This window comes from Hesperophylax consimilis, chromosome 10 (assembly GCF_061612785.1).
Source record: "Hesperophylax consimilis isolate HC1 chromosome 10, BYU_Hcon_1.0, whole genome shotgun sequence".
Taxonomy (NCBI): Eukaryota; Metazoa; Arthropoda; class Insecta; order Trichoptera; family Limnephilidae; genus Hesperophylax; species Hesperophylax consimilis.
The window spans coordinates 14,264,671-14,278,423 of NC_142845.1; the positions used below are offsets into that span (position 1 = coordinate 14,264,671).

Sequence of the window (13,753 nt, forward strand, 5' to 3'; positions counted from 1 at the left end):
CGCGCTACTTCATATTAACAATGGCTCATGGCCCACATACTCTGTTTCTATTATCAATGGCTGATTCGTACATTAATATCGAAGCGAGTCTAATGATGTTTTTGCGGTTGTCAAAATTTTGGCGTAAATAAATGCAATCTACAAATAATTACCGACCATTAAAAAGCAGTAAGAAATATTTAATTGGCTAATTATGCTAGGTCAAACATATTATTTTCTTATAAAGCAATACTGTGGTTAGATTACGAAATTAACTGTACGAATATTGTTAAGTAGTTCTTAAATTTCTCACGAATTATGACTTTCGATGGAAGGTGGATAAGTTTGTTGTATTATTTTTAAGTGGAAAAATAAAATAAAAAATTACAATTATAATAAATTATAAAGATATTATCTTTATTGTAACATAATTTTATTATTACAGTCACCGATGTTTTAAAATGTTTTAGAAAATACAACAAATTGTGGACACATTTAGAAGAGTTGTATGATTCTTGTCTCTGGACCTGGAGATTTCGGGATCAAAACCTAGCGTAGGAGAAAGTATTCAAATATGCGAAGAAATTAATTACTTCTAGTTTAGCCCTGGTAAGAGTAGTTCATTTAGAAACAAATCGTTGCTTGAAATGACTAAGATCATTCGTAGTCGGAGATACTTACAAGCGACTCGAGTTTTGTGCCCGTAGAATAGCGCCGCTCGTAAATATCCGCCATACTATTTTGTTAGTGTTCGTACACGATGCGACGCGTCGACTACGGGTTCGACCTCAGTCGCATGCTACTGACAGTGTTGATAGCACGCTACGCAAGTTGCATTCGCATCTACTACTTGTTTGACAGAAATGACATCCGAACATAGTTCGAATGTTAAATTTGTTCTGGAGGTGGGAATCCATGTTTATATAACTATTATTTACTGGGATACGTTAGACAGGATTTAGCGGAGAAGAAGTGGATTGAGGTTGGAAAGAAAAGTTAATTTGACCATTCCGTCATTCTCATGTAATGGCGGCGACGAGTACCCTACAATTAACTTTTTTTTCTAAGTTTAATAACTATTATATTATTTAAGTTATATTTTTTATTTTTTAGTTTGTAATAAAATTTCTTATTTTCTTAATTATATTATAGTGATATCAAATTTATCATCTAGTTTTATAGCTATTTGTTAATTTTTAGCTACATCAACTAGTGAAATTTTACAACCTATAAACCATAATGACTCACAAGACTCCCCAACTCAAACACGAGAAATAATTTCTCAATTGAGTTGGGCAATTTTTTGTTAAAAATTTCTAATTTTTTCGCAATCAGCCTCGAAATATCTACAAAATATCTACTGTAAATTATTGTAATGTGTTTAATATTCAATAAATAATAAAAAAAATGCTGTATGCGTGAACCCAAAATCTTTTAGTTCTGTTTCTTGTAGAGAATAGAAGTTTGATTTTTAAACCATGTCATAAAAGTCCAACAAAAGAGCTGAATTTTTAACTGCGAAGAAGGGCATAGCTCGTTTTCATCTGTAGAACTTACACAAAATCTGACGACGCGACGCTTGTTTACGAGGAACAAAACTTAATATATTCTCTAAGCAAGTCCGTGAGAAATTGTTTGATAAAATTTTGACGCGAGGAATCGATATCGGTGTAAAAATATACACGCTCAATATTTTCATGTACAAGTTGTTTTAATTTGTAGGTAAAAAAAAAACACGAACAAAAAAATTATTCAGAATTTGAATCAGGACTATTTTCTACCACTTTTCAAAATTCTAAAGTATTTTCCAAGGTAGGTACAAACTTTGCCATTACAAAAAAGATGGATTTTTTTTTCTTTTTTAAAACACCTGCATTCATCGCGCATATTATATAAGGCCTTTGCGAGTGTATTATTGTACTATTTTACACAACTACAGAAGCTGACTTGGCAGTGTAGATTGTAATATACATGCCACAAGAACGCTCCTCATCTGAGCGCTTGGCAGTGTTGATTATAATCAACACCGTAATTATCACTGATATACTGAGTTATGTGATGCACGAAGACTCAATCTTTGTACAGTAATCAATACCTTGATTATTTGTCACGTATTAAAAAAAACTGATAAATCGACAAAACATTAAAACAAATAATGCAATACACACTTAAGGCGAAGCCTAATGCTAAATCACTATTTTTATTAATCTTTATAACGAATTGGTGTACATTATGAATACCATAAAATATGCTTTAGATAAATTGAAGGTTTTCCTACCGTTTCGCTTGAGTAATACAAATAAAATAATACATTACTCAATAAAAAATATAAATGTAAACTACTAAAAAAAACTTTTTTCAATAGAAATGTATGAACACGCTAAGATCCAACTTTAAAAAAATATAGTATTATAGCTAAGATTATCTGTGACAGTTTCACTTGATTAATTTTTTGCTTTCGTATAAAATTATTGACAAAATAAATAAAAACCAGTTTTGTGCTTAAAATCGAACGATTCTATATTACGTTTGTCAAGTGATTTTAATGCCTATTACCTACAATATAAGGTATACCAAGAATATACACTTTTTTGGCTTGAAGCTTCTTCTTAACAGCGCCATCGTACTGCGATTAGATATGCACGCCATCTTGCTTTACAGATATCTTACTTGACAGATATAATCTGATCTTTATAATTACCGCTTCGAGTTAGATACCGATTAAATTGTTGTAATTCTCTGAATAATTTGAGCTACAATTTAAATAAGAAAAACTATGAATGTATGTTGTAATATAAGGCGGCGATACACATGCCTGTAAAATGGAACAGTAGCTTGCATGCATGTTAATGGCATGTACAAGTTACTGGCGCAATGAGAATACACATGCAAGTTAAACTTGCATGCAAGTTGCGTCCTTGCATGCCTGTATTTGCAAGACGTATACACATGCCAGTCACTAGACAGTACGTGTCTCAAATCACTCTGAGACTGAGTAGTCTCAAGCTTTTTGGCAATGGAAAACATTCGAAGTGAATTAAATATCATCGTATTGCAATTGGCAGTACAATGTGTGGCTAATTTAATGAGAGAAAAGCTACTGGCATGCCCGTACCTGTCACGACGTTCACACATGCCGGTTTCATAGCCCCCCTCGTCCCCTCCCTCAACTTGCATGCCAGTAAATCAAATGTTGTGCAATCTACTTGCAAGGCAGGTACAGGCATGCAAGTTAGCGTATACACATGATAGTAGCTGGCATGTGCAAGGAGCTTGCATGCAAGTGTGCCAGCTACAGGCATGTGTATTCCCGGCTATACGCTGCCAAGTTAAGGGAGAGACAAGTAGGGCAGCTAATCCAATCTGGCTTAACTCCGCAGGTGGATTGTTTCGACCTAGGGGCCGAATTACTCGGGACTGGAATTATTGGAAATCGGAATGTCCGATTTGTGGATTCGGAGCGAATATTTCCGCTTGATTGAACGGCGGGAATCAACGTATCCGACAATGGAAAATAACATGTATTACGAATCCGGTTGGTGCGATAATGAAATTAATTGCAATTACAGCGCCATTATTGAATGTGTTCATTTATGCTAGTTTGTCAGAATATGTGTAAATCGAGAAATAAATATACGGCGTTTATGGAAATTATCACACAATAATATATGATATTTATTTTGTGAATAGAGGATTAAAGTAGAAAAAAGGAAATTTGGCAGGCGGTTTACCTTGTGACGGGGAAAACAAGTTTTTTTGAAAAACAGCGCCATCTATTGGACATACATTTTTTTTAAAACAGCGCCATTTGTTGGACGTAAAAGCAATATTTTCACAGACAGACTGAGCCACAGCAACGCACGGGTTACAGCTAGTTAAAAATAAGAAAATAATCATGAAACTACGTGTATAAACATATAAGTTTAATATAATATTAACATTTAATATGTCTACCTACCTAATTATATGTTGGACCTGACATGATAAATTGATGTAATGTTTCACAAAAACGCGTTCATAAAACGAACGGAGTGTAACAAATAATGACTTATTAAGCAAAGCGAAAAGAATTAATTAATTAACTTCAAAGAATTCATAATCTGCTCTTTCATACAAGTAATGCTTTATAATATTAAGACGAATTTTTTGTTTGCATCCGTACACACGCAATATATATATATATATATTTTTTTTTTTAATTATATTTATTCAAGAAATTTTTTTACAATGTGTGATATAGGTACATATATATTTACTAGTAATAAGATAAAAGATATTATGATATGATTAATATTTATTATTTTTCAATGTTCTCCCATAATAAGCAATTGCTTGTGTGTATGGGATGAGGTATTATTTGTTTAGTTTCTTAGATTTATTTATTTTTTTAATTTTTGTTGTTTTAATTTTTTTTATTATTTATTTAATTTTTTTTAAATTTAGTTTAGGTTTTCAGTATATTTTTTTAATTGTGTTTTGAATTATTTGAAACTATCATTTAGTGATCTTATATTTTCTGGCAATTTATTGAAGAAATTTGTCCCTAAGTATTTGTAGTTTTGCTGACCCAAAGTTTTTTTACAAATCGGAATTGGTAACATGTATTTTTGCCTGAGATTTGCTGTGTTTTTGAATGGTACGGTTTTGTTTAGGATATCATCATTGTAAACTTGTAAGGTTGAGTGATACAGGAAAAGAGTATTTAATTTTCTGACTTTAATGAATAAATAGTTTTGCCCTTATAAAAACTCAATTCTTTCAATATAATACTGTATCGGTGATTCAATCTGTAGTGGTACGCAACTACTTCATTCGAACGAAATTCTAGAAGTCTCGATTTTTCCAAACAAGCTTCTTGGATGTTCTTTTATTTATTTGTTTGGAAAATTCTACATAGCAACCAAATTGTTCCAGAAGCTTCTTCACCTTTTAAAAGCGACAGTATGAAGAATCTAATCAGTCAGTCATCAATTCGCCATCAGTTAACAAGGTGCTCAACGAGTGATAATCCGCGCACCTCACTTGCGCGAAGGACATTCATCACGGCTCTGCTCATGGACTCCATCGGGACATCATCATAGCGCTTTGGCCCAGATCGCCGTTCCTGGCCAACGCTACATGGATTACAGCGCCCTGGTTCCAGCGTATCTGACCAGCGCTTCATCCACGCTCCATGACCACCACGAGGACACGCAGCATCCTCACTGGTCTACCAGCTCCCCCTTCAACCGCCTACAAGGTCCATCGCACCTTCAGCATTCTCGTCAGCACTGGAGTACTGATTGCCAAGATCGCCAGTGCCTGACAGACAACGAGTCCGGTCACCAGCGCCCGGCGTCGACTCACAGACCCGCGCTTGACCTGCCATCACCGTCTGCATCCGGAGAATACCACATCTGTCCTACGTCCACTCTCATCACGGCTACCTGACTCCTCAAATAAACACTCTGACCTTCACAACATCTTTCATTCCGTGCCTCCTCACCAGATCACCAAAAATCCAATAATGTATTGGTATCCCTTTCTTGAAAGAATTAAGTTTTTACAGGGAAAAAACTTTTTATTTATATTTAACTTATACATGGACGAATTAACCCACAGGTTAAACAATGCTGGAGTGGGCTGCCACATCGGAGGTCTATGTGTTAACAATATGAGCTACGCAGATGATATGGTTCTGATGGCACCGTCAATACGGGGATTAAGAATTCTCCTGAAAATCTGTGAGGAATTTGCTCACGAAACCAACATGATCTATAATGCGAAAAAAACAGCACTGTTGGTCATAAAACACGGGGAAGGCCCAAAAAACATTCCCCCAGTCTTTTTGAATGGTGAGATTCTGAAAACAGTAGAAACCACAAAATATCTAGGACATATCATCAACAACAAGTTAACGGATGATGAAGATATTGACAGGCAGAGGCGTGTACTGAGTATAAAATGTAACATGCTCAGTAGAAGATTCCGGCTCTGTAGTCCACGAGTGAAAAGGACGCTCTTCTTAGCCTTTTGCACCACCCTGTACACATGCGAGCTCTGGGCTAATTTCAAGAAAAGAACAATGGAAAGGCTTCGGGTTCAATATAATAACGCTTACCGATTGATGTTCGGACTCCCCAGGCACTGCAGTGCCTCCTCGATGTTAACAGAAGGGCGAGTTCCAGGATTTACAGCTCTGTTAAGAACCAGGATTGCAGGACTGAGGGAAAGGATAAACCATTCCAGAAACACTATTATCATAGAATCCCGTCTGACTTCAGGATCGAGCATTGAAGACCATTGGAGAAAGATACTTGCTCCCACAATCTTAGATCCGTTGGATTCCCGTGCTTCTCTGCTTTAACTTAATTTCATTTTTAATTTTTTAATCTCTTTTTATTTATTTTATTTATGTTACTCTATGTAAATATTATTTGTACTTATCTCATCTATGGGATGTGTGGGATTGCACTAACCTCCCCACATCCTGGAATAAAGAATTTATTATTATTATTATTATTATATTCATATTGCGTATGTACAAGCGCAAATAAACAATTCACCTTCATATTTTAAAGCATAACCTGCAAAACCTGTATTTAAGAAAAATAATTAAATTAGCGCCATCTGTGAAAGATAAGATGCATTAGCAACAATTCCTACGACAACGGCACAAAAAAGCATAAAATTACGTTCTTTATCACAATAGTGCTGCAGCTCTTTCTTACACACTAAATAATAGTGAGAAAAGTGTGTCTGCTTCCCTCAAAGGAAAAATGAAATCATTATCACACATCTCCCTCATTCGTATCAAAGAAATGAAATGCCGTTACCGTCACAGTTCACAGTTGCCGTGCCGTGTCGTCGCCGTGAGGCTTTTAAAAGAGTAACCTTTAAGTAACAGAGGTGAGTTTTGAAATTTCTTCTTCGAAAAGCATTCGATTGAATTTCTGGATGCCATGATAAAAACTTTAAACGAGTTATATAGTGATGTATTTTGGGGTATTATGCCGTATAGCCTTTTCAACGTTTCGGACAGTTTTACAGTGTCCCAAAACTGCAAGGTCATTTATGTCAGGATTTATACAAGACAGCATTTTTTGGTTTGATCTTAATGTGGAAAATTCGCCTGTGACGCCTTTTTTAGCTACAGTTGGGGAACTCCCGGTATAGACCAAGGAAGTGTGGTAAGATAAGTGGAGCGAGAAACCAGATCTGGCTTATCTATAACGCGCATCATTTCCTCTGTAAGCCACCCCCACCACCGACCACAGTTCACCCCAACCCCACCTATCGTTCACCACCCAACCCCACCCAACCCCACCGCCCACGACCCTTCAAGAGCAGTGTTTATGTCCCTTGTCTTGTGGCAGTATCCACTGAATGTCGGCGAGAATCCTGAAACTAACAAACTTGTAATATTATGTGAAGCTTTATTCGTAGCTTTAAACATAATAAGTAGTTATCAGGTTAGCCAAGTGAGTGCACGCTTTCACACAATGTTATCGATCTGAGTTTGAAGTTAATTTTAAGAAGAGATCTTATCGGTAAACACTTTTCAAAACTTGGGGTGAAAAGAGAGTAAGTCGGTATCAACCGTAAGTACCGAATACGGTTCATCCGACAGCTAGCCGAGCGTCCTATCAAACCAGGCCATTGACCACCACTAACTCTCAGTAATTCGAGCAAAAAAAAGTGAAAAGTTTCGGTCACTATCTTCTGTGGATAACCGCAAATTTACCATTTTTACACTTCAATTTTAGGTTTTGCACTTCGCATTTCAAGATATTTAAGATCTTGGTCCATTTCACCCGATGTCTGCGCCCAAAAGTTATTTCGTAAACCAGGACGGAAACGGTTAATTTTTTTAATACTCTTCTTGATGATAAACTGTGCTCACTTGATGATCGGGAGATTTCAATAATTACTTCCGTTCGTCTGAGATGACGAGTTTATTTATTATTGTGAGATATTTACATCTAGGACTTGCGTCCATTCTATAGGAAGTTCCAAGTTAATTTGTTGCGAGAGGGAACGGCTAGCATCAGCAGTACTCGTAACCATTCGGGTTTTAGAACCAAACGGCCGACATGTTGTCTCTGTCTTGTGGTATTAATATAGCCATCAAGGGAGACATCTTAAAAACACAAACTAAATATCTTAACCTAAATCTACACACTCTAATGACGGTATTAAAACTACATATATTTACCAACACTACAAATCAAAACGCTCTTCTGCGTGTATATATTTAAGGAACTCTCAAAAACGCTGTATATAAACTAGCCCAATCGTGCTTTTCACTGTACCTCGGCCTTACTCTGCTGATATATCAGACAGCCTATTTACTAAAAGTATTCTGAAGAGCAGATGATTGTTTGTTTACGAAGTTTTCCCTCACACTATTTGTAAAATTTCTTATGGTTTAATTTTTTTTATTATTAATTAATGAGTTCCGAAATGCTACCCGATGGGACGTGCGCCACATGTTGAGAAACACTGATTATTTCATATAAGGTTCATTCATACTAATATATATAGATAAAAAGAATATTCACACATTTAAAATAATACATTTATTTACTTTAATAATATTATCTATTATTTCAAAATTACTAATTATTGACAAAATAGACGTCGTTGTGTCGATATGTCGTACGACCAACAAAGGATGGGAATTTATTGTTAACATCAAATTCATGAGAGTTATATTTGAAGATAATGATGATGACGGAGATGGAAAAGGAGGCATTGGTAAAAATAAATCATTTTAAAGTCCGCGGTGGTGTACCGATGGATAAAATATAATTTTGTTTTTGTTAGAAAGCTGAAGAATGAAATAAAAAAGCATAAAAAGAGCATTGAATTTAAATAAAATTGATAAACGTAGCTACGCACCCAGTAGCTTTGGCCTTTGTGGGGTAAGAGAGGACTGCGGGCGGATGTTCCAAACTAACTAACTTTTTTTAACTTTCGATACCATCGGTGTGTGCACGTCTCTTCAAAATAATTTGCCGGCGCATTTTAGGAATTACAAAAGATTATTAAAATTAGTCAAAATTTTTGGTTATTTTCTACAGATATTTTAATAAAATATTTTCCAGAAGCCAATGCCATTGAAAAATAAAATAACCGAATTTTTTAAAGAGTACCAAGTTTGCAAAACCGTCCAAAATCTGTTGGACTCTGGCATCCCGAATTGAGAATCTGAAGGGAGTGAGGTGGGAAGTACCTACCTGGCTGTTCAGATCCGGTCACCAAATACAAGTAAACCCATTTCAAGTTTCATTACTGAATGGTAGTTATTCGCCGGGGCGATATACATACATAGATTATATACCCTGATTTATTGTCCAACGAGCAATATAAACGCTGGTAATGTTAATGTGACAGCAATTAATTCCAATTAAGGCGACATAAGACCCTAACAACGTGGGTTTGCTCGCCGCTCACATTTTAATTATTTGTGATGAACGTATTACTAAAATCTCAAATGTTTCCAGAGGGATCTCTACGGATATAGATACAATTAGGACCTTACCGTTAAAATATTTTATGTAAAAACGATTTGAAAATTTTATAAAACGTTTTTCACCTATAAAATAAGTAGTAAGCACCAGATTTTATTTTTCTAGATGATGAATCAGTAACTTCCCGAAGTAACCCTCTAGAAACATTTGAGATTTTAGTAATACGTTCCTCAGAAATAATTAAAACAATAATTACGGAAATATCGATTTTTTATGTCTGCTAAGGCAAAGTCCACCGTAGGTCTATCCATTATGCCGGGCCGCGCGCCGAATATTGTTTTTACACGACTTCATCACTGATGTTATTAAGATTCCCACTTTATTAAAGAGATTTGACAGGGCCAATTCTACAGCAAGTCTGTCCAATACACCAGGGCCGCGCGTCGCATATTTTTGTGGACGGCCGCTTCACTTAGGTCGTTATGATTCTGGCTACCGAGGGTATTGTCTCATCTTTGCACAGCGCGCATTACACAGTGGCCGCCTGCGTCATTCGAGGGACACATCCGACTTGGGAAGCAACACTATCGCGCCATATCGCGGTCTATACCTAATAAAACTGCGGTATCTACTTTATACGCACAATAAAAGTGTGGGGCCTATCTAATATTCATTTACTGGCTCGCAATCGCGAAGATAAGGGAAACGCTCCCAATTTAAACATCCCCATAATGAACAAGCTAAATGTTTACTCTGATTACTGAGAACAAATTATGTTCACAAACAAAAAGTATTAATGAATTGTGCTGTTAATGTCAGTTTGATGTCCAATTGATTTCTCCTTGACATTTTTTTTATTTTACCTTCCATCCAGCCTAGCTGTATGTAATTCATAATAATAATTGGATAAGGGTATTTTCACTGGTTTTTTTTATTCTTTAAAAAAATGAGAGAAAAATTACGATAGTGACTGTAGTTTTACGTTGACGAATAAATTTTCTATTACTCTGGCAATTTTCGCAGCCTAGTAAATTTAAAGATATTTCAAAAAAACTACAGATCCAAATCAATATGGGTACGATATCTGGCGGTATGTACTTTTATAACACTATATAACTTATTGGTAACCTCATATGATAGGGCATAGTAAAAATTAAAACAAATACCTGATTTGAAGAAAATAGTATCAGTAAATTTATTAAGTTTATTTTTATTTTTGGAATAACTTAATGAGTAAAACCTCAAATTGTAATATTTAATTATTGAAGACAATATTAGCGACTTCGAAAATTTGAAACAGAATAATGTGACCGTATCTTTTTCTGATTTGTCTGTTTCAAATTTTTGTTTCGAAATCGCTAATATTGTCTTTAATAATTAAATTATTAAGTTTATTTATTAGTTATATAGTTTGGTGCTTTTCATTTTTTTTAAATGGTTAAGTGTCGCAGATACCGTGAAACATTTTAAATAATAAAAAATGTCTTAAAAGACCTGTTATGTTTAAAAGTTAAAGAACCTTACCAAAAATCATCAAACAAAAAAGAGTTCGACTTATGCCGCTATTTGACATATCGTCTACAGGTACCAAATATAAAAGAAACGAGAGAATTGATATCTAAAACATCCGATTTAAGAAGTACTGAGTAAATTATTGTATTTAAAGAAGTCATATTTAGTACCTTCAACGCCGATCAGAACACGTATAGAATAGACAAAAAGGCCTAGAGTGATTATGAAGGTCTCGCTTTGATTATAAGTGCCAAGCTCAGTCGCTAACAACATAATTTTACAAGGTAAAAAGCTAGAAAGCTAAGAAAGAAAGCTACCCTGTCACTTCATAACGATCACGACATCTTCAGCACAAGTAAAATTGCAAAACTTGATAGATTACAAAGTTGAGCGTTCAACCCTTTCACACTTGTATTAAAACTGGCAATGATAAAACATATTTGATCGTTAGCAGTAGCTAGTAGAATTATTCGAGAAATTTTGGTGCAGTTTTTTTTTTCAATACTTTACAAGTTATTGCTGCATTTAATTTGGAAGAATATTAGGTTTCTAAGGGTCTTTCATACACTATGTATCTGTATAAAAATCAATATTACCCAAAAGACTACATCAATATCAATGAAATAGCGCAACAAAATAAAATGTAAAAAGCGAAACTTTATAAAAAAATATCTATTTATATAAAGAAGAGTATCTTATTATGAAATTTCTAAAAACCACTGCCGTCTTTTTCCCACCCCTTAAAGCAGAATTTTGATAGTTCTTGATGAAATTTTGCACACTTAACGTTCAATACAAGACGAAAATTAATGTCTGCATCTAAAACTCCAACCGGGGACTTCAGCTAGTAAGATATATTTTTAACTTATATTAATTTTATTTATTAACTTGTTTTACAGTTTTTTTCATGCAATGAATTCAACACACTATATTATATAGTCATTTTACATCCTACATCAGACCCGGTTCTACGTTTCGGCGCTGATTTTGACCCCCTAGAGACCGATTTTGTTCAAATTTGACCTAAAAAACTCTTAACTTCGGACTCGATTTATTCGAAAATCAAAACTCAATTAAAAAAAGTTAAGATTCATCGGTTGCCGCTTGTACCACTAATTTCCGGACACCACGTATTATTATGGTTAATAAAACATACAATCCTGTTGTTATCGATTGGCGAAAATAATTTAAAAAATAATTCATTAAGGAGATAGCTGGGAGACAAAACAACATCGAGTATCTACGTCAATAAAACACTGACAAAAATAATTATAGTCTATCGAAAATAAACCAGCTATTTATAAATGGAGCGATTGATAAAAAAATATACAAAAATAAAATCAGAATTGCGGTCGCTTGCGATTAGGTCAATTATTTATATAAGAACAGTTACGTCATTTGTTTATTTTTAAATAACGTCTTGCGTAATATAAATAATCTAAATTGACAAAAAAAATTGTGTGCTAACATAGACATATTAATTCCTATGTCTGTGTGTGCTAAACAAGATTCAATTTAATGTATCTTCGTGCTCCACCAAAACCTTCTAGATCACAAGGCCGGGACACTTAATCATTTCAGCCTCCTAACTTGAATGGGAACCTTCGAAAATTGTATTTTTATATATATTTTTTAAATTGACTAAAACATTTTAAGATGTTTTAACAAATAAGAATAATTGGAAAAAAAATTAAAAGGAAATTTTTGTAAAATCCCATACAAGTTAATTAGGAGGATGCTTTGAATGAGTGTCCCGGTCTTGTGATCTAGGAGGTTTTGGCTCCATACGCTCTTCCATCCTGTTCAAAGTGGATCAATGCAAAAAAAACTATAAACAAAATACTTCCTTGTGATAATTACAATAAAACGACATTAATATGCGAGCTGAATACGTTTTTAAAGTCCATTAAAGAGTGTTATTCCGTCATGGCATTTCTTTATCGTGAAATTTTCTGCTGTTGATTATGTTACATGGTTTTTATTTTATATTTATTTTGGGTATGGGTACTGCCGCCCCGGCAACCATTTATTAGATAACCAACACCTCTGCCATAGGTCATCCCGAGTGGGTTGCTACGTTTGGTGACTTGGATCGTGATCTTGGCGGCGGATGCGGTTGCCCACCAGCTGCGTGGCGGGCCGGATTGGGGGAGGCCGCCTTTGGGAGACCCTTTGATCTCGCTAGCTGGTCTTACACCGCGGCGGGAGGGATGGATTAATACGTTCCTCCCTCCTGGACACAATGACACCTAGATTCCTATCCAGCGCTTATAAATAACTATTTCCTTCCCAAAACATCCCCTTCTTAATTCCCTTAAAAAGACCCTCCACACAGCATAACCAAAGACGACATATATAAATATTATAAAATTTTACCGTTAATTTCTTGAAAACAAATACATACTAATACTATATATTATTATACTACGTACTTACCTAATACTTGATTGAAAATTTTGTCGAAGTTGATTTCGTTTTTCTTCTCCAGGTATTTGTGCATCACACTTCGTACACTGAAACAAACAATACAAACATTAGTTTCAAGGATTTATATATTGGATTAAACAGTACAAAGCAAGATTAAAAAATCATCTCAGGTGTGACTGCTGGGCTCAACTTATTCCAAGGCGCTGGCCACGCGGCATTCAGCTGAGATAGGGGATGAGAAACAGAGGTCTCCCTCAAGTGAGATGGGCTGTAGATCTGAAGATGAATCACCGACTCCGACGGGTGAAAACGGCCCTAAATCAATGAAGTTGCGGATATTTGAGGGAGGTCTCCGTGGTTGAGTTGAAGATCGCGGGTTTAAA

General features: G+C 35.1%; 1 protein-coding gene across 3 annotated transcripts in view; it reads right to left on the minus strand.

Annotated features, from left to right (window-relative positions):
- Window positions 1–13,753, minus strand: part of Gprk1 (G protein-coupled receptor kinase 1) — a 406,347-nt gene that overhangs the window by 313,599 nt on the left and 78,995 nt on the right. For all 3 annotated transcript variants that reach the window (XM_089636618.1, XM_089636615.1, XM_089636617.1), the window contains exon 2: window positions 13,380–13,456. In XM_089636618.1, the coding sequence (XP_089492744.1) occupies window positions 13,380–13,456 (77 nt within the window). The remainder of the gene's footprint in view (window positions 1–13,379; window positions 13,457–13,753) is intronic.